This window comes from Mobula hypostoma, chromosome 10 (assembly GCF_963921235.1).
Source record: "Mobula hypostoma chromosome 10, sMobHyp1.1, whole genome shotgun sequence".
Taxonomy (NCBI): Eukaryota; Metazoa; Chordata; class Chondrichthyes; order Myliobatiformes; family Myliobatidae; genus Mobula; species Mobula hypostoma.
The window spans coordinates 97,372,629-97,394,504 of record NC_086106.1 but is presented as its reverse complement, the minus strand read 5'-3'; the positions used below and the strand labels follow the sequence as shown (position 1 = coordinate 97,394,504).

The 21,876-nt window shown below is 40.5% G+C and overlaps 1 protein-coding gene and 1 long non-coding RNA gene across 2 annotated transcripts in view; one reads left to right on the top strand and one right to left on the bottom strand.

Moving 5' to 3' along the window:
* Positions 1 to 21,876, top strand: part of LOC134353066 (uncharacterized) — a 129,868-nt gene that overhangs the window by 94,926 nt on the left and 13,066 nt on the right. The gene's annotated exons all lie outside the window — the stretch shown is intronic.
* Positions 1 to 21,876, bottom strand: part of LOC134353064 (rho guanine nucleotide exchange factor 9) — a 314,061-nt gene that overhangs the window by 282,157 nt on the left and 10,028 nt on the right. The window contains exons 2-4 of the mRNA XM_063060922.1: positions 11,793 to 13,270; positions 6,767 to 7,129; positions 2,850 to 2,994 (exon numbers count right to left, since the gene is read on the bottom strand). Coding sequence (XP_062916992.1) covers positions 2,850 to 2,994; positions 6,767 to 7,129; positions 11,793 to 13,166 — 1,882 coding nt within the window. The 5' untranslated portion in view covers positions 13,167 to 13,270. The remainder of the gene's footprint in view (positions 1 to 2,849; positions 2,995 to 6,766; positions 7,130 to 11,792; positions 13,271 to 21,876) is intronic.

The following is a 21,876-nucleotide window of genomic DNA, read 5'->3' as shown; positions in this document are numbered from 1 at the left end:
ATCGTATCCACTGTATACTTATTGTGGCGATAGGCAAATTGTAGCGAGCCCAGGTCTTTACTTGGGCAGCAGTTGATTCTAGCCATAACCAACCTTGCAAAGCACTTCATCACAGTAGATGTGGGTGCCACTGGGCGAATGGCACTGAGGCAGCTCACCCTGCTCTTCTTGGTGACTGGTATGATTGTCGCCCTTTTGAAGCAGGTGGGAACCTCCGACTGCAGCAGTGAGAAATTTAAGAAGCCCTTGAACACTCCTGCCAGTTGATTGGCACAGGTTTTCAGAGCCCTGCCAAGTTTCACCATCACCGTCTGAGGGTTCACCCTGTTGAAAGATGATCTGACGTCAGCCTCCAAGACAGGGATCACAGAGTAACCATATGCTGCAGATCTTGTGTTTCCTCAGGAATGAACCATCCAAGATAGGGGGTCAGCCTCACAGAGCATCTCTGCACTTCCTCCAGTGCTTGAGTATCTCACTTGTTTCTTGGCAACCAGAACTGGATGAAAAATTTAACATGCATTCCAGCTGCAACACTATAAATTTTGATGACTGTATCTTCTAACTTATGTTCCAGTTTCAAGTATTATTGTTGAATAAGAATATCATATCTACATATCCATTTGCACTTACTGACTGCTCATAACTCATTTCATCTTCTTCCACTATTAAGCGATTAGGCTTACTAGATGTGACACTTGCGATGAAAAAGGGTAAACCATTAAATTCACAAGCAACACACATCAAAGTTGCTGGTGAATGCAGCAGGCCAGGCAGCATCTCTAGGAAGAGGTACAGTCGACGTTTCGGGCCGAGACCCTTCGTCAGGACTAACTGAAGGAAGAGCTAGTAAGAGATTTGAAAGTGGGAGGGGGAGGGGGAGATCCAAAATGATAGGAGAAGACAGGAGGGGGAGGGATGGAGCCAAGAGCTGGACAGGTGATTGGCAAAGGGGATATGAGAGGATCATAGGACAGGAGGCCCAGGGAGAAGGAAAAGGTGGGGGGGGGGACCCAGAGGATGGGCAAGGGGTATAGTCAGAGGGACAGAGGGAGAAAAAGGAGAGAGAGAGAAAGAATGTGTGTATAAAAATAAATAACGGATGGGGTACAAGGGGGAGGTGGGGCATTAGCGGAAGTTAGAGAAGTCGATGTTCATGCCATCAGGTTGGAGGCTACCCAGATGGAATATAAGTTGTTCCTCCAACCTGAGTGTGGCTTCATCTTTACAGTAGAGGAGGCCGTGGATAGACATGTCAGAATGGGAATGGGATGTGGAATTAAAATGTGTGGCCACTGGGAGATCCTGCTTTTTCTGGCGGACAGAGCGTAGATGTTCAGCAAAGCGGTCTCCCAGTCTGCGTCGGGTCTCGCCAATATATAGAAGGCCACATCGGGAGCACCGGATGCAGTATATCACCCCAGCCGACTCACAGGCGAGGTGTCGCCTCACCTGGAAGGACTGTTTGGGGCCCTGAATGGTGGTAAGGGAGGAAGTGTAAGGGCATGTGTAGCACTTGTTCCGCTTACAAGGATAAGTGTAGTGTTAAATTCACAAGGTTGTTTGACAAGATTATTCCTTTATCTTAATTTCAATCCCTCATACTGTTCATCACTTACAAGCAAAATAACACTCCATCTCTTCTCCAGCCATTTCAATTGATGTTACAAGTACAGCCTCTAAAATCAAAAGTTTACATGAAAATATTTTCCTGCATGTAATCTAATAGAGTTTAATTTAATTTCTAAAATTACATGTCCTCTTTTTTTTTACCATACACAAGAATAGGTGTTAATCTATTTTCAGTTCCCTCAATATTTCAATTACTGAGGTCAGATTATTCCATGAGTATATTCTCTCTCCAGTGCCTATAAAATTATTCAACCCCACCCCTTGGAAGTTTTCATGTTTATTGTTTTACAACATTGAATCACAGTGGATTTAATTTGGCTTTTTTAGACACGGTCAAAGAAAAGGCTCTTTCATGTCAGAGTAAAAACAAATGTGTAAAAAATTGATGACAAGTTTGTGTGTAAGTTCTTTCTTCTGATCAATCAAATTCCCAGTGTTACTCCAACTGAAGGAGGTTTCAGAAGAGAGAGGAAGCTTGCTCTTTCATTATCTATATGTGATTGACTTCACTTAATTCATCCGCAGAGAGCTGGGCACGTTGACTTTCCTTCATTGTTTCTACTTTAGGAATTTTCATTGTGCTTGTCCCTTTCCATTTCCCCATGCAGCTGGTTGCCTACACCCCAGAGCTGTGGTTTTGAACCCCTTCTATCACTACTCAAACATAATTCCAACTCCCACCCACATCCATGTCCACAAATCCACAAATTCAATGTCCTACCTCTTCAATGCTCCAACTCTTCACTTCCTGTTTGCTTACTCCATCATATTCCCATTCTGATCTAAAATCCTCCCCAATTTTCTCTACTACTTATGCACGTGACAGATCTTTGTCCGTGTCTTCCTGTGAAAAGTCATTTCTATTATACACAATACATTGGCTTTCATCTGCAATAGGTTTGTTGCTCAAAAGGCTTAACATAACTGGCTCTCATTGCAGCATCAAGTTAACACACCACTTTTCAAACCCTACTGTTTGGGAAGACAGCAGAACTTTCTGAGATAAGGTTAGCTAATTAACTTTTGGCTAAAGTTGATTTTATTGAAGTTGGTGGAGGATTACAGTTATGTTGAAAGTTTGGGTTTGCAGTAAATGCGATGACATGTATTTCATCCACTGAATCAATTAACACTGGATTACAACCCAAAACATCAAGAATTCTTTTCCTCCCACAGATGCTACTTGAGTTAAAGTTATAAAGCATTTGTGTGCTCACCTGTTACTGCTAATATTTGGCTTTTCCACCCAACCTGATCAAGTCCAATCGGCGTGCTTTGGGACAAGTGGAGAGGCCGGATCCTATCGGAAACTGCTCGGAAAGGTGGAACATGGTGTGGTGGTGGTGGGCGGCAAGTTGCTGGCTGCAGATTAAAAATATTCATCAGAAGTATGTCTGATGGTACAGAATAATGATGATAAATGTTGTGAATATCTCAAACAGAATTTAATAGTCTACCCTTCCAGCTGATGATCAATGGTATTTTCAAAGCAACGTCCAGTATCCCAGGTGACAGTGAAGTAACATCAAACATATTAAACATTTTATGCCAAAAATGGTATTGAAGGGTTCATAACTATTGTCCTTTTGTCTCGCTGTTGGCATTCTATAGATCATTGCCAATTGACTGGGTTCAGAGTCAAGCTTCAAGAGGAAAATGTTGACAGAGCCACTCTTGGAACCACTGTCTAATTACCTGAGTTATGAATAATAACTAAAATCATGAAGGGAAGAAACAACATTGTGTTGCCCTCCCCTCCCCCCCCCCCCCCATGTTCTTATTCTGGCTTCTTCCACCTTCTTTTCCAATCTTGATGAAAGATCTCAACCAGAAACATCAGCAGTTTATTCCTATCCATTGGTGCTGCCTGATCTGCTGAGTTCCTCTAGCATTTTATGTGTATTGTTTATGCTGTTCTGCAATTGTTAACAGCATTGGTTCCAAGAAGTTAGGGCAGCCCTTTGCTTCACATTCTGTGATCTTTTCGTGAAGCTGAATGTTTTTACTTGCCAATGGTATTCAGCAGTCACTTTAAGGATTCCAGATTAGACTCTTCGGAGATCTAGTTATACTTATCATTCTTGTGATTATGTCATTGGCTATGTTCAAAGCAGCCTAATTTTCTTGCTAGATTGCATAGACCTAACTGGACACTTCCGAAACATGGCAAGATCCTTACCCAAGTCCACATGTGTTGACTACAGTTTGTGAAGATCAAAGTATAAATATTCCAAATAACTTAGTTTAGAGAAAAAAATGAAAAATAAATCTACACAGCTTGATTTGTGGGAAATTATAAGTATGACTTTAAAAGCATGTTACTCAGAAAATAACTTAGTTGAAATGATAGGAACACACACAAAATGTTAGAGGTACTCTGCAGGCCAGGCGGCATCCATGGAAAAGAGGAGTCAACATTTCTGGCCGAGACCCTTCATCAGGACTGTGAAAAAGATGAGAAAGAGTAAGAAAGTGGAGGGAGCGGAGGAAGAAGTGCAAGGTGGTAGGTGATGGGTGAAACCAGAAGCAGGGGAGGGGGTGATTTGTTTACATTTAATTTGTTACAATATTATTGAGATTTCTTTTCCTCAATCAGGCATAAAAACTAACACCAGCAACCAAGATATTGGGCAGAATTTTCAGAGCAGTAATGCATACTATTGTCCGTCAGATGTTGAGACATCTGGAATGAACCATATTGGGGCTATTATCAGTAAAAAGTGATTAAAATTCACATTGAGAGTAAAGACAAAAATTCAACTTCCCTTATCCATAAGTTGGATGAACAGTAGATCAGTGTCAAACTGTCCATTCAGCCCCACACAGTTGCTGGATTTATTTATAACTTGGAAAGATAAAATTGAGTTGTGCAATATCAGTAACAAAAGTGTCAATTAAATCATTCTAAGTAGCAATGTGGGGAGTATCTTAATATTGCTGTTAATGAACAACAATATATCACGCAAGAGTTTTAATGTAATTTTATACTGATATTGCAGCACAGTTCAAATTCCATTGGCAGAAATAACCTCCTCAGAGTGCAAAGGTTAGAAGTAAGAGCCTCTGAATGCTCTTTATGGGCAATGAAATTGTTTTGGCAAATATTGAACTTAACTGTCCTTCTGTAGTGTAGTGTAAATAGCAATTTAGTCACAGCAGGATAATAACTTTCTTGCGTACTTGCAATTAGGTGCAATTATCAGCCATTTCTTTATTTTGTTTTTTCCTAAAGAGGGAAATAGAACTGGAAAAGTTGGCCAATATAGACCCCTAAAGGAGGAAAAGGATAATCAGGAGAGGTATAATGCAGCCATTCTGCTGCTACCCATTTCACATCCCACTGTGGATGACAGCTCTGCATGTGAGAATGCCTAACTAAGATCGTACAAGTCCTTATTCTGTGCCATAGGCAGGGACCATGTTATGGTTGCCTTCAGCATTTCTAGAATGGAGGGCAACCAGCTTTTCAATGTTTGGAAGCTGTGCAGTGGCTCCAACAGCAAGTGTATTCACAGAGGGATATCTTTCGAAGATGGACTGAAGTTTGTCACCAAAACTTGTGCTGTCCTTCAATGTATGAGCTTGAACATGTGGGTGCACAAGCAGAGAATTTTTTAGACAAGTGGGTGCACATGCAAAGGATTTTTAGCTCAGAGAAGAAAACTAAACTAGACACAACGAGGTAGAGATAAGTAAGTACAATGATCAGTTTTTGTTTTAACTCGTAAGAGTTAATGCATTGAAGCACAGTGATAGTGAACTAAAGTAAGAGCATTAAGGGTCCAGTTGTTTCTAAAATATTATACTGGATGCTCTTTACCATTATAATCTCTTCCTCATTGTAACATCTACATTCAACCCTACTTAGAAGTTACTTGCTACAGTCTCATCCTTAAGATTATTTTGAAGGGCTCTATCACTTTGCATTGCAGATAAGGGTCTCAATTTATTTTAATGCCAGTAACAACAGCTTACATTTTTGTACCAACTTGAAAGCAATAAAAACATCCCAAAGCTCTTTATGAGTATCACAGGAGAAAATTGATGCCAGGTTACATAAGTTATTATAGAAGTTACATAAGTAGGATAAAGTAATTATAGAACAGGTTGAGAGTTTATCTAGCAAGGTAGGTTTTATGTACTGAATTCAGGAAGGAGTCAGATATAGCGATGAGTCAGGTCACAATCTCAAAATTTATGGTCCAGATACCTAATGACAATTCTGACATTAGCACAATGATAAAAATCTGGAATATTTTAAAAGCCAAAGATAGATTAGAGGAGGGTTCAGGGAGCCAAGACCATGGAAAGTTTTGGACATGAGAGTGGAAAGTTTGTTACCAATGCTATTTCAAACAGGAAATGCAATGACTGTACTCTCCTAAAAACCTCATTCTTGGTATATAATGGCTCTTGGACATGAATAGCAGTCCAGTAATTTGGTTAAGTAGTCACACTTTGTGCAGGGTCTCCAGATGACTGCTAACATGCAGTTTCAATCTGAAGGACATCAATATTGCACTTCATCTAATGTTTAAAATTACTTTACATCTGAGTGGGGAAAGCATATACAGGGATCATCCTTTTGGCAACCGGATTCCACATCAGACCAACCACAGCACGCCAACCTCTGCCCCATCTCCCATTTGGCACTAAGGACAAAATCAAGCTCTTCTTGGTCTCCAGGAATTAGCACTACAGTGAGAAATGCCATTGCCAGTCACAAAGGTAGCATGGGAGGTTATGCAATACCATAAGCAATCCCACTCCCCCATCATCATTTACTTTTAGTTAAGTATGTAAAAATAGGACAGGAGTGAAAATGTTAATACCATTTATAATTGACTCACCTTCCTACAACAAAGCTCAAGAAGAGCACATTTTGTATATTTAGTATATTGTGCAAGTTGAAAATTAAAGTAAGTAAGAGAGTTGATGAAGAAAAAAGAGTAGTACATTGCAGAAGGATAGTGTATTTTTCATGCAGGTAATTTCTGTCAATTTCTGCAACATTCCAAAGGAAATTCTGTGAGCAAGTGGAGCAGGAAAAGCAGTCAGAAGGAAATGACTTTGATCAGTCTTTCAAATAACCTGAGATTAGAGAAATATCAGAAGAGAATCAGCCAAATCTTACTTGATGAAGATTGATTGTCGTCTCACAATGTCCAGCAAGAGATGCTCCATCTATCACAGAGAAAGGTCTTTGCCTAGCACGTTTGTTTCTAAGCCTTATCTTCATGGCTGGTGAAGAACTGCTACAAATTCCATTTTCAGCTCCAGTCGGATCTGCCGGCACTTTAGGTTTCATGCTGAATTCTGCTACGTTAGGCGAGCCATCATTTAAGATTATGCTTTGCCAGTCACTAAGAAGACCACAATCTGACACAGGGCGTGGCAACTTTCCACAGTCTGCATTTGTTTGGTTACTCTTTGTTTCTTCTGATTCTCTGGCTTCTTCATCATGAGACAGCCCATCAGCTTTCTCCTTTGCAGAAACCTTGTGGATTTAAATTTCACTTTTTAATCTTAATTCTCTTTAAGATATATACCACAAATTTACATTTGAACAATGTTGCATCATTTAATTTTTGGCCTGCTTCCTTTCTTCATTCTGCAATGATGAGGTGCACATAGGCATTTCACTATGTAAGGCCAGTCAGTAGTACACGACACCACGGGCTTTATTTGCTATTGAATTTTTCTGCAGTGGCCTCTGTCAGTGGTATTTTGCATTATTAATGCACCTTTATGGGCATCATTCAATTCCTATTCTTTAATATTAACTACGTTTCTTATTGGCAATTTTACAGCATTTACGTTCATCTAAAATTTACATTCAGAACCATTCTCTCATCAGCAAATTTGCTGGATCTTTGACATACAGAATACAGATTATTTTAAAAATAATTGTGTTTTAGAAATAATGACTATGAGTAAAAATTCTCTTTTATTCCCTTGCAGCTTAATACATTTCTAAGATTTATTAAACACAAACCAAAATTTACAATAATGTTTTCACTCATGTGTTCAGAAATACACACTGTATAAGTAAGTCCCATCACTGAAATTCTGATTTTAAGTTGAGGTATCAATATTGCATATTTTAGGCAAGAAATTATTTCCTATAAAACAGCTGTTTTTCTTCAGCTAATGCCAGACAGGATAATATTTGAAACATTTGAGGCATAGTCAATGGATTTAATCAACCTTACTGGAATTTTTTTTGTGTTGTTTTTCCTCCTAAAGAATAGTGCACACTCTCCCTATAAATAAGCAGTTGCTTAATTATGACATCAAGTGAGACATTTCTTTGTATGAAAAATAATTCCATGCTAGAAATCAATTCAATTGTATAGTCCTGCACATTATTAAATTTGAAATTGCTCCTGAAAAAATAGTATAGCAATTTACCTTTCTTATTTATGGCACATTTTCCAAAAATTTATTCTATTTGGCTTGGTTATTTAAAACATAAATTGGAAAGAATTCTATTAGCATAAAATGGATAATCTCAGTCAGCCAGGCATGAATGTTGGGGAAAGTGAAAGATTGTTTCAAGATCGATCAGATTGAGCAAAGTTGTCAAATTAATATGAAGTAATTCTCTAATCCAACCATTCTACAGGAATACCTCATACTAGTTTTAAATTTTAGAGTAGAATATTTGGGAGTGAATTTCATAGATTAAACTTGGAAAAGCTCTCTCCCATTGGTGAGGCCTCAGTGGTAGCCCGTACATTATCTGAAGCTGACACAAATGCTACAACTGAAATCTGTGACTACTTCTGAAGGATCAGGAGGTTATATAAAGTAATCAGATCACTGGAATAAGACTTTTAATATATCCCAGAATGTAAAATATTTTTGCAAGCCATTCTGCCTTCTCCTCCTCTTTAAAGTGCTTCTTCAGATAACCATTTAGTCATCACCACCTAATATCTCCTTCATTGGCATGACATTCAAATTTTCTGATGATCCTTGGAACGTTTCGTCTATCTATGCACTACTCCCCTGCATGGAACCATGACAGTAACTTAGAGAGACAGAATCACTTGACTAAAGAAACTAATGGCTGAAGTACTGCAAGTAACCAGGAGATGGCACAAAGAGAATAGTTCACTGCTCTCTGAAGCTGTTTTGCTTTATTGGAAGCAGCATTTGCCTTTTGAGTTTTAAAGCTCTCAGGTTATAATGTTTGGCAAGAGAAACCAATTTGAAATCAAGACCCGTGCATAGAGACTCTTACCAATTATGCTGCTCACAGGAACATCGGAGTAAGCCACTCCGCTCATGCTGGTCCTCCCATTCAATGGGATGAAAGCTCATGTTTAGCTTAACCCATATGCTCTCCTTTACTCCAATATGCTTTAGATGTTTAGGCATCAGAATTTCATAATTTTAGATTTAGTATTGCTACTTGCAGAAAAGTATTTAAAACTGTTACCTTCCTTTTCATTCCTGTAAAACCTGGCTCTGGTTCTTAGATGACAGCCCTTTGTCCTAGATGACTCAACAAAAGGAAATAACTGCCCAAAAAATAGATTGTGTGAAGCTTCATTCAAATATTAAGTGACCTAATTCCAATAAAATACATGTAAATTAAATTTGGGAATATAATGAAGCAAAATGGTGTTTTGAAGCATCTGCACCTGACACTGGGGAATTAATAATGTGCAATAAGGAATTATCAGAAAAATTATCTGTTCTCACAGTATGGAGAGTATTAAATTAAAAAAGATGAAGCCAGTGTGAAATTCAGAATAATTGGACATAGTTTGTGGATGGGTATTTGGCCACATAAGGACTGAAATAAAGAGAAATTTTGACTTACAGTGAGCTATTAAACTTTGAAATTCTCTACTACAGGGAGTTATAGATGCTGAAGATACAATCCAACCAGTTCCTGCCACCAAATCATCCAGACAGCAATGGTGTATCTCTCATTACACCCTTGACAGCCATGACTGACTGGTGAAACAGTCTCGATAGGCTGACCATCCTAATACTGCTCCTACAATGTATCCCCTCGTTAAGGGCTCGCCGAAGTTTATGCACCCTGGAGGTATTCAGTTAAACGGCCAAGTTCTCAAAGGTCATACTGCATGTTTAATGTTGGGTCTCCAGGAAGTTGTAGGTGGCAGGGTGGAGATACATCTCTACCAAAGGAAGTGTAAGGCAGTCCTTCCCTCTGCTAGCCTGCAGGTCACCTTTGGGCAGGGTATAGCACCTGCTTAGCCCCCATGAAATCACATGTGTATGTGATTTCATATACTTCTTGAAAGAGTTTATTCAGATTTAGAGATACAAGTTAGAAACAGTTACAAAGCAGTGTTTAGAAACAAGGAAATAAGTTCATTTAGAAGCAAGAAATAACGGGCAGACGAGGAGTAAAGGGTTCAGGTAGATACAGAGGTTACAAGAGACATACTAGAAAGAGACAAGAAAATGGAGGTAAACAGAAAGAAACAGCAGGTCTCTGAGCCACAGTCATTGATGCAGAACACTTCTATACAACAGCTTACAATGAAAAAGACTGGAGTGAGAAAATCTGCAAATATATTCAAGGATATACATATATTTTGTTTTAATAGAGGGATCACAGGCACACACAAGATCTATTTTGACTGGTTATTACTGCCTTAAATGATCTTGTCAAGTGAACAGAACTATCCATTTCAGAATATTAAATACACTCACATCTGATTATTAGATCTTTTAGTTTAAAAAAATAACACCCAAAACTGCTTTGCAGAGGTAATAGAAAAAAAAGGGCGTGCACACTTAAGAATTCCACTAATTACTGCCAGTCTGCTGTAGCCTACACTTCTGGATTTTATCAATAGTTTAATGTGCAGCCTGGAAGGTCACCAAATTGCTTTCAGGTCCTCTGTTCAAATGGCAATTTTATCGCCAACCATGCAAAAGCAGGACGTAACAGTGTTTGGGAACTTACTTCTGCATAGTTAAATGGAACTGCCATGGAGTCCTGTGTTTTAATCTACCGTCAGGGAGTACTCTTTGAATTATCTTTATTCTTCCTCACACATACTGGTCTCCATTATGTCTCTCCCAAATCAAAACTGGTTACTTGTGATACTAGTTGTCACATTAAAAAGCGCAATTAGTACCCATTCATAACCCTTTCCCGAAGCCCAGACAAAAACCCCAGTTAAGGCTCCAGCACTCCCACACCCTCTACAATCCACAGCCCTGTTACAGTTCCTCTGTAGTGACAAAGCCAAGCGGTTGAAAATGTTTTACAAAATTATGAGGGACATAGATAGGATAGTTTAAATATTCAAAATTGTGTTTCAAAGACAGGGCAGTCTAAAGCTAAAGTTTAAGGGAAGAGGGAAGAAATTTAAAGGAGGTCTGAGGATTAAGCTTACACATAGAGGGTGGTGAACATTGGGAAGAAACTGCCAGAGGAGGTGATGCTGGCAGATACAATTATAATGCTTAAAAGACATTTGGACAGCTGCTTGAATGGAAAATAGTGCAGGGATATGGGGCTAATACAGGCAAATAACATTATTGCATCATAGTCAGGATGGATGAAGTGGATGAAGGCCCATTTGTAACTACAATTCAATGATTTCTGTGCATATTCCTGTGCATATTCTGTTACACACAATACCCTGGACAATGGACACAATAATTGTGTCACAGAACCTGTTCATCTATGTACACTGTCCTATACACACACACATTTAATATGCCTTTCTAGACAATGAATGTGTGGGCACGTGGTCAAGCGGTTAAGGCATTGGACTAGCGACCTGAAGTTCGTGAGTCCGAGCCCCAGCCGAGGCAACGTGTTGTGTCCTTGAGCAAGGCACTTAATCACACATTGCTCTGCGACGACACTGGTGCCAAGCTGTATGGGTCCTAATGCCCTTCCCTTGGACAACATTGGTGTCGTGGAGAGGGGAGACTTGCAGCATGGGCAACTGCTGGTCTTCCATACAACCTTGCCCAGGCCTGCGCCCTGGAGAGTAAAGACTTTCCAGGCGCAGATGCATGGTCTCGCAAGACTAATGGATGCCTTTACTTACTAGACAATAATTAATTTCTAGGCCCTGCACTATCTAGTTAAACTGAAATGATGTCACATATTTGTCCTAATAGGTAGCTGAATATCCCCACGAAAGTTCACTTACATCCTTTGACTGAATCTCCGTCTTTGGTTCAGCAGGTACACTCTGGAGCTCTGGACCCTCTTGACAGTGGATACCATCGGACGTAGCTTGACAAATAGGCGCTACCTCTGGGATCTTCCACTCATCGCATAGGGAGGAAATAGGTGTGAAGGAATCAAGCAGTTCGGAATTGCATCTCTGCACAGAAATTTCAGCCCTTGTTATTTCATGCAGCTGTAGACTTTCTGACAGGCTGGATTGGCTCAGGGAGTTACACAATCCAGAGTCTGGGGTGAGAGAAGACTGTGACAGTGAGATAGCTTTCCCGTTTTCAGTCTCTGGAATAATCGGGATAGGGGGAAGGTGTCGGTTACGATTGCTGGGACTGGGCTGAGGGGTCTCCTCAAACTGTGTGTAGGTGTCAATAAAATTGTTCTGTTTACTTTCTCTGTTGATTACTTTAATGACTTTGCTGAAATCAATGGCTTTCAACAAGTGCTTCCTATCTCTTATCCTGCTTGATTTTTCTGAATAGCTTTGGTCATATTCTTGTTTGATAGACACCGAGTCTACTAGTCCGTCTGAGTTTTGGCAATTGTGGCCTGCATTCTTCTCCGTAAGTTTCTTTTTACCTGACATCCTTTTCAGGTAATTTAAAACATCATTTCTTCTGCTCCCTTTATATTCTTGTGAGATTTTTGTATATTTATTTCTTGTATCCTCTGGGAAGATAGTTATTGTATTGTAACAACTTGCTACATTTGGGTCAAATGTTTTTCTATTTGAACTTTTGAAGTATTGTTGTATATTCTTCCAACTCTTGTTAACTGGCTGTTCATCTTCAATGCTAATATTTTCTAGAGCACAAGTAATTAGGTTTGAGTCTCCAGCTGTGTCAAAATCTTGCAGATCCCCTGCATAGGTATGTCTAAAAGTTCCTTCATCTAATGTTTGCTTGCATGCTGAGGAACCATTTGGCACGCCTCTCTTCTCTCTACTCCAGATTTTAGAGGTCTTTCGTCTTAAGTTTCTCGTGAATTGGAGCCTGAAGAGTTCCATTGACTTAAGCCTTTTGAATGATTTCAGCCTGTCCAGGAAGGATAACTTTGTTTTCTGTTTGGAGCTTTCTCTGAAAGCAATCAATGAATGTGGCCTTTTTCTAGATCCAAAGGCTCTTGTTTTTTTAAAAAGGGAACTAAAGAAGGTAACCACTCGGGTTTGTTCCTCTGTCTCACTGCTGCCATCACTGTCACTGAATTTCATCTGGTAGGGATTGGATTCACAGAACTTCATCTTGTTTCTGTTCCCTGCAATGTAGTAGACGTCAGAAGACTTCTTAATGGAACTGTTCACAATGCAGTCCGGTGTCTTTGTGTTCTCAGTTCCATTTTCCATGGCTTCATTTCTCTTCAATCATATTGCTCACATTTTATTGACTTTTTTGGTGACTTCTCAAATCATATTGTGGAAGTATTCTGTGCTTCAAAACATCAGAAAGCCTACAAAATGAAGACAAATAACTGATTTAAAATGTTGCACTACAGATAACTTATTCTAAAGGTTGATTTAAAATTTTGAAATGTTCATTTATACAACAGGATAATTTGAGTTCATCACCCAGGTTGACATTTTAACATAACACTGAAGTAGTACTGTTTTGTTGATCAATGACTGTATTGTTGATCAATGTGTTCGTAACCTGAAACAAACAAGGCTGAGTGAAATAAAAACTCAGCAACTTCTGTCACCAGCTGCCAATCCACCTTTCATGTTTTGCATATTATGTCGAACTTGAATATCACACCTAAATCCAAGGGGAACTATTATCCTTGCAGGCAGGTTTTCTAGAGCTGTTGGGGAGGGTTTAAACTCTTTGAGGAAGGAGCTGGGAACCGGACTGATGGGGCTGAGGATTGGGGAAGTGGTGTATAAGTAGGCACAGTGTGTAATGAGAATGTGAGAAAGGAGGGGCAGATGACAGGGCAAAACTGCATTCAGTGGGATGAGCTGAAGTGTAACATGGGGGCAAAGTCGAAAAGGGTGATGAATACAGGACTGAAGGTGTTACATTTGAATGCACGCCGTATATGGAATAAGGTAGCAAATCTTGTAGATTGGCAGGTATGATGCTGTGGGATTGATAGATTCATGGCTGAAGGAAGGTCATAGTTGGGAACTTAACATCGAAGGATACACATTGTATCAAAAGGACCGGAAGATAGGCAGAGAAGTGGTTCTGCTGGTAAAAAAATGAAATCAAATCCTTAGAAAGAAGTGACATAGGATCAGAAGATGTAGAATCCTTGTGGGTAGAGTTAAGAAACTGTGAGGGTAAAAATCCCTGATGAGAGTTGTATATAGGCCTCCGAAGCGTAGCCAGGTTGTGGGGTAAAAACTACAATGGGAAATCGAAAGGGCATGTAAAAAGGACAAAATTACAATAGTCATGGGAGATTTCAATGTGCTGTCAGATTGGGAAAATGAGATAGGAGCGGGATCCCAAGAGTGAGAAATTGTAGAATGCCTAAGAGATGGCTTTTTAAGAACAGCTTGTGGTTGAGCCCACTAGGGGAAAGTCAATTCTGGATTGGAATTTGTGTAATGAACCAGATTTGATTAGAGAGCTTACAGTAAGGAACCCCTTAAGAGGCAGTGATCATTATATGACAGAATTCACCCTGCAGTTTGAGAGGGTGAAACTAAAGTCAGATGTATCAGTATTCCAGCAGAATAAAGGGAATTACAGAGGCATGAAAGAGGAGCTGGCCAAAGTTGACTGGGAGGGGACACTAGCAGTGATGATGGCTGAAGATTCTGAGGACAATTTGGAAGGTGCAGGATAGATACATCCCAAAGATGAAGAAGTATTCCAAAGGGAGGATGATGCAACCAAAGCTGACAAGAGATGTTAAAGGCAGCATAAAAGCAAAAGAGATGGAATACAGCAAAAATTAGTGGGAATTTAGAGGATTGGGATGCTTTTAAAAAACAACAGATGGCAACTAAAAAAACCACAAGGAGGGAAGAGACTAAATATAAAGATATGCTTGTCAGTGATGCAAAAGAAGATACCAGAAGTTTTTTCAGATATATAAAGAGTAAAGGAGAGGTGAGAGTAGACATCGGACCATTGGAAAATTACGCTGGAGAGGTAATAATGGGCAACAACGAAATGCTGGATGAACTTAATAATTTTTTGCATCAACCTTCACTGTGCAGGTCACTAACAGTATGCCAGTAATTTGAGAGTCAGGGGCAGAAATCAGTGTAGTTGCCTAAGGAGAAGGTGCTTGGGATGCTAAAAGGCCTGAAAGTAGTTAAGTCATTTGTACCAGATGGACTACACCCCAGTGTTCTGAAAGAGGTGGCTGAAGAGATTATGAAGGCATTTGGAATGATCTTTCAAGAATCACTAGGTTCTGGAATCATTCCAGCAGACTGGAAAATTGCAAATGTCACTCCACTCTTTAAGAAGGGAGAGGGGCAGATAAAAGGAAAGTATAGGCCAGTTAGCCTGACTTCAGTGGTTGGGAAGATGTTGGACTGCAATATTAAGGATGAGGTTCCAAGGCACATGATAAAATAGGCCAAAGTCAGCATAGTTTCCTTAAGGGGAAATTTTGCTTGACAAATCCGTTAAAATTCATTGACGAAATACCAAGCCGGATAGACAAAGAAGAATCAGTGGATATTGTTTACTTGGATTTCCAGGTCTTTGACAAGGTACCACAGGTGAGACCGTTTAGCAAGATAAGAGTCCATTGCATTACAGGAACGATGCTAGCATGAACAGAAGATTGTTTGACTGGCAGGAGGCAAAGAATGGGAATAAAGTGGACCTTTTCTGATTGGATACCAGTGACTAGTTGTGTGCCACAGGTGTTGGTGCTGGGACCCCTTCTTTTAACATTATACGTCTCTGATTTGGATGGTGAATTTGATGGCTTTGTGGCCAAGTTTGCAGATGATACAAAGATAAGTGGAGTGGTAGGTAGTGTTGAGGAAGCAGGGAGTCTGCAAAAGGTCTCAGACATATTGGGAGAATGGGCAACAAAATGGCAAATGGAATATAGTGTTGGGAAGTATCTTGTCATGCACTTTTCTAGAGGGAATAAAGGCACAGACTATTTACTAAATGGGGAAAAAATTCAGAAATCTAAGGTGCAAAGGGACTTGGGAGTCATCATGCGGGATTTCCTAAAGGCTAACTTGCAGGTTGAGTCAGTGGTAAGGAATGTAATGCTGAGGTTTTATAAGTCATTGGTCAGATTGCAATAGGAATATTGTGAGCAATTTTGGGCCCTTTATCTAAGAAAAGATGTGCAGGCATTGGAGAGGGTCCAGAGGAGGTTCACAAGAATGATTTTGAGAATGAAAGAGTTAGTGTGTGAAGAGCATTTGATAGCACTGGGCTGGTACTCACTGGAGTATGGAAGAATGATGGGGGGGTGGGGGATCTCACTGAAATCTTTCAAATATTGAAAAGTCTAGTTGGAGTAGATGTGGCAAGGATGTTCCCTATAATGGAGAAGTATAGGACCAAAGGGCACAACCTCAAAATAGAGGAATGTCCATTTAGAACGAGATGAGGAGGAATTTCTTTAGTCAGAGAGTAGTGAATCTGTGGAATTCATTGCGACAGATAGCTATGGAGGCCAAGTCCTTGGATATATTTGTGAGGGATAACAAATAAGAACATGAGATAGGAGCAGGAGTAGACCATCTGGCCTGTCGAGCCTCCTCTGCCATTCAATAAGATCATGGCTGATCTGGCCATGGACTCATCTCCACCTACCTGCTTTTTCCCCATAACCCTTAATTCCCCTACTATGCAAGAATCTCTCCAGCCTTGTCTTAAATATATTTACTTAGGTAGCCTCCACTGCTTCATTGGGCAGAGAATTCCACAGATTCACCACCCTTTGGGAAAAGCAGTTCCTCCTCATCTCTGTCCTAAATCTACTCCCCCGAACCTTGAGGCTATGTCCCGAATCAGCCATGATGAAATGGTGGCGCAGACTCAGTGGGCTGAATGGCCTATGTCTGCCTTTATGTCTTACGGTATGAAACGCAATGACTGCCAGTGCCTTTTGAGCTGGATAATTACTGTATTTCACACACTCAACAATTGTCCTTTTGGAAATTTCAACAATTATGAGTTATGGAGTTATACAGCATGCAACAGGTAATCTGATTCCCAAAATCCACACTGACCAGTGGGAACCATTCAATATTAATTCCATCTTCCAGCACTTGGCCCATAGCCATCTACGCCAAGGCACTTTAATTGCTGATCTAAACACTTCTGCATTCCTCATCCTCACCACCCTTCGGCTGAGAAAGCATCCCTCCCTTTAATATCTTCTCTAAAGTCACTCTAAATCTATGTCCTCTTGTTTTAAAAATCTCTGAAAAGGGAAAAAATAATTCTTACAATATAGCTTATCGTGTCCTCCTTTTGATCTCTTCCTCTCCATGGAAAACAGAGTTAGCCTCTCCAGACTCTCCTCATAACTGAAGTACTCCATCCCTGACCAGCATCTCATCTGTCTCCTTAACCATATTATCAGCTTGCAATGCCACCTTCAAGAATATTTGGACTTGCACACCAAGGACCTTCTCTATCTCACTGCTCTGTCTGACCTTACCATTCATGGGATATGTCTAAGTTTCATTAATATTCCCAAAATGTATCATCACATTTATCAGGATTAAACAATCTGGCATTTCTCAGTCCACTTCACCAACATAAAGATATCACCCTGTTGCATAATAGTACCCTCCACACTATCAAAAACTCCATCAATCTATGTGACATCTATGAACTTACAGATCATGCCTCCTATATCCGCATTCAGTACACACTAGTGTCCCAGCAATGATCCCTGTGAATGTACTAGTCACAGAAATTTGATCACAAAACAGCCCTCTACAATAACCCTCTGTCTACTGTTGCCAAGCTAACTTTGATCCAATTTACTAAATTACCCTGGATTCCATTAGCCCTAATCATTTGAAGTAGTCTCCCACATGGGACTTTTTTTTGAAGACCTTACAAAAATTTATGTAAACCATATACTTTGCACTGCCTACAACAATACACACTGCTACCTTCTCAAAAAACAGTCACATTTGTCAGACAAGATCTCCCCTTGACAAACCCACAATGGCTTTCTCTGATCAGTCCCTGCCTTTCCAAATAGTCATTAATTCTGCACCCCAGCATTTTTTCCCCAATATCTTCCCTACTTCTTTGTGCAGTATTGATAACAGTTCAAAACACCAACAAAAATATTTTTGTTAAGATTACAATTGATTGTAGTGCCACTGTACTAGAGAAAGGAAAATAAAATGACCAAGTTCTCAATCCAGCAACTCTTCCTATAAAGAATGCTACCCTAAATATGGGTTTATCAGAACTAATTACCAGAAAGTAACTCCAACAAACCAGGTTCAACCACAACACTCCAATGTTGTTTGTGTGAAGTTTTCAATTTCTTCCTGTTGCAGCATAATAAGGCAACTGACTATGTAACTTACTGTGAGTATATAGGTGGGTGGCAGTATCTTGGGGAGACTATGGTGATATGGAAACAGTGAAAAGAGACTAGTGTTAGATTAGTGAAAAATGGTGCTTGATAATGAGTATGAGCTCCGAAGGGCCTTTTTCCCCGCTGTACCTCTTTATGACTCCATGACTCTATAACCTATTGGCATAAGGCAACTTTCTGAAAAGAGCCATCCAGTCCATCTAGCTGTTATCGTTTTAACACAGATATTGAAGATTCTGAAACAGTGAATATATGTCAATATATTCAGAGATCAATCTGAAGCTATGGATTATTTCACTCCTTAATCACAACTGCTAGATATCTATTGTTTTCTACAATTTTCTCACTTCGCTTAGCTCCCCTCCATGGACACTGATCTTTACAGAGTTCCATGGAAACCTTCCACTAATTTGTCAATTATCACTTTTCATATGTTTTAGCTGGAGGGCATGGAAGTCTTTACAAATCTAGTACATCTTTCACCTGATGGACATATATCATAATTCCTGGCAAGAATTTCCAGCTTTCTCAGGAGAAGGGATGTGGCTTATTCTTTCAGTTCCAATCACTGAAGCTGTTCGCCACCTCCTAGTACTACACTTAACCTTGTGTCTGGGGCTTTCCTTTCCAGTGGTCATTCCAGTGCTATAAACCAAGCTCAGACCCGACAACCGAGAAGAAGTCTTTTTTATACTGAATGCACCATGAACTAATTGTTTTGATATTTTAAAAGCCTGTCTGATCATATTTTTTGAACATCAGTGCTCTTCACAAGATCACAATGCATTGATGAAGGGATGGTGCATTCAGTTCATTCAGATGTTTAAAATGAATAAGCAATGTCAAATGGAATTAAGTCAGGTTTTTTATGGGTTTGTAGACCAGACAAAAGAAAATGTATTTGACCATCTCTCATTAAAAAAAAATTAGGCTGACAGCTGGATCACAGAAGATTAATTTTCTTCTGCCTTGCATTGGAAAGTACTGTTCCGACAATTCTAGCACAGCTGCAAAAATCAACGTGCATTGTGGAAAATCAGACTCAACCCAACTCTGCACTGAATTGTTTTTGGTGGTTCAGCGTACACTTCAAGTTGCTTCATGCTCTTGGGGTCATGATCAAAATCTATCCAATTAGCCAGTGCCAAGAAAATGCAAGTGAACATTGATGAATACTAAGCAACATGCACAAAATCCTGGAGGAACACAGCAGGTCAGGCAGCATCCATAAATCTGAACAAACAGTCGACGTTTCAGACCAAAACCCTTCTTCAGGGCTGGAAAGGAAGGATGACGGTGCAAGAATAAAAATGTGGAGGGTGGGGAAGAAAGATAACTATAAGGTGATATATGAAGCCAGGTGGATGAGAATAGTAAAGGGCTGGAAATGAAGGAATCTGGTAGGAGAAAAGAGTGGACAGTAGGAGAAAGGGAAGGAGGAGGGGCACCAGGAGGAAGTGATAGGCAAGTAGAAAAGAGGTAAGAGGCTAGAGTGGGGAATAGAAGAAGAGAGGAGGGGGAGGAAAATTATTTTTACCAGAAAGAGAAATTGATATTCACGCCATCGGGTTGGAGGCTACGCAGATGGAATATCAGGAGTTGCTCCTCCACCCTGAGGGTGGACTCATCATAGCAAAAGAGGAAGCCATGGACTGACATGTTGGAACTGGAACTGGAATGGGAATGGGAATTAAAATGTAGGGCCACTAGAAAGTTTCTCTTTTGGTGGATGGAGCAGACGTGCTCAACAAAGCAGTCCCCCAATTTACAACAGGCCTCCCCAGTGTAGAGGAGGCCACATCAGGAGTACTGGATACAATAGATAATTCCAGCAGATTGGCAGGTGAAGTGTTCGCTCAACTGGATGGACTGTTTGGGGCCCTGAGTGGAGGTGAGGAAGGAAGTGAGTGGGCAGGTGTAACACTTTGGCTGCTTGTAGCTGGGAGGGAGATTAGTGAGGAGGGATGAATGGACAAGGGAATCATGGAGGGAGTAATCCTTGCAGAAAACAAAGAGCGGGGGGGGGGGGTAAAGATATATTGGTGGTAGGATCCCTTTGGAAATGGTAGAAGTTGCGGAAAATGACGATGCAGGGGCTCCTGAGGTGGTAGGTAAGGACAAGAGGAATTCTATTACTGTTAAGGGTGGGTAGATGGGATGAGCATGGATGTTTGGGAAATGGAGAAGATGCAGATGAAGGCAGCATCAATGGAGGAGGAAGGGAAACCCCATTCTTTGAAGAAGGTGGACACCTCTGATGTCCCAGAAGGGGAAGCCTCATACCAGTAACAGATATGGCAGAGATGAAGGAACTGAGAAAAAGAAAAAACATTTTTACAGGAGACAGGGTGGGAAGAGGTGTAGTGAAGATAGCCATGGGAAGCCGTAGGTTTATAAAAGATGTTGGTTAACAGTTTGGCTCTAGAGATGAAAACAGAGAGATCGAGAAGGGGGAAGGAGGTGTCAAAAATGGACAAAGTGAATTTAAGGGCAGGGTGGAAGGTAGAGACAAAGTTGATTAAATTGACGAGCTTATCATGGGTGCATGAACCAGCACCAATGTAGTCAAGGTAGTGGAGGAAGATTTGAGGAGCATTACTGGGGAAGGCTTGGAACATAGACTGTTCTAAGTAGCCAATGAAAAGGCAGACCTAGCTGGGGCCTATGCAGGTGCTCATGGCTACCCCTCAAGTCAGAAGAAAGTGGGAGGAGCTGAAGGAGTAATTGTTAAAGGTGAGGTCTGGTTCTGCCAGATGGAAGAAGATGCTGGTGGAAGAGAACTAGTTGGTTCTTTTATTGAAAAATAAGCAGTGTGCTTTAAAGCCTTCTTGATAGGGGATAAAAGTGTATAAGGACTGACATCAAAGGTGAAAATGAGGTGGTCAGGGCCATTTGAAAGTTAGTGAGGAGATATAGAGCATTAGAAGTGTCATGGATGTAGGTGGGAAGGGACTGAACCAAGGGAGATAGAATGGTGTTGAGGTATGAGGACACGAGTTCAGTGAAGCAAGAGCAGGCAGAGACAATGGGCCTACCTGGACAGACAAGTTTATTAATCTTGGGTAGGAGGTATAAATGAGCAGTGCATGGTAGGGGAGCTATGATTTTGGTGACGCAAACACAAGGAAATCTGCAGATGCTGGAATTTCAAGCAACACACATAAAAGTTGCTGGTTCTGATATGTCTATCCACAGCCTTCTCTACTGCAAAGATGAAGCCACACTCGGGTTGGAAGAACAACACCTTATATTCCGTCTGGGTAGCCTCCAACCTGATGGCATGAACATCGACTTCTCTAACTTTTGCTAATGCCCCACCTCCCCCTCGTACCCCATCCATCAGTTATTTATATACACACATTCTTTTTCTCTCTCTCCTTTTTCTCTCTCTCCTTTTTCTCCCTCTGTCCCTCTCACTATACCCCTTGCCCATCCTCTGGGTTCCCCCTGCCTTTTCTTTCTCCCTGGGCCTCCTGTCCCATTATCCTCTCATATCCCTATTGCCTATCAACTGTCCAGCTTTTGGCTCCATCCCTCCCCCTCCTGTCTTCTCC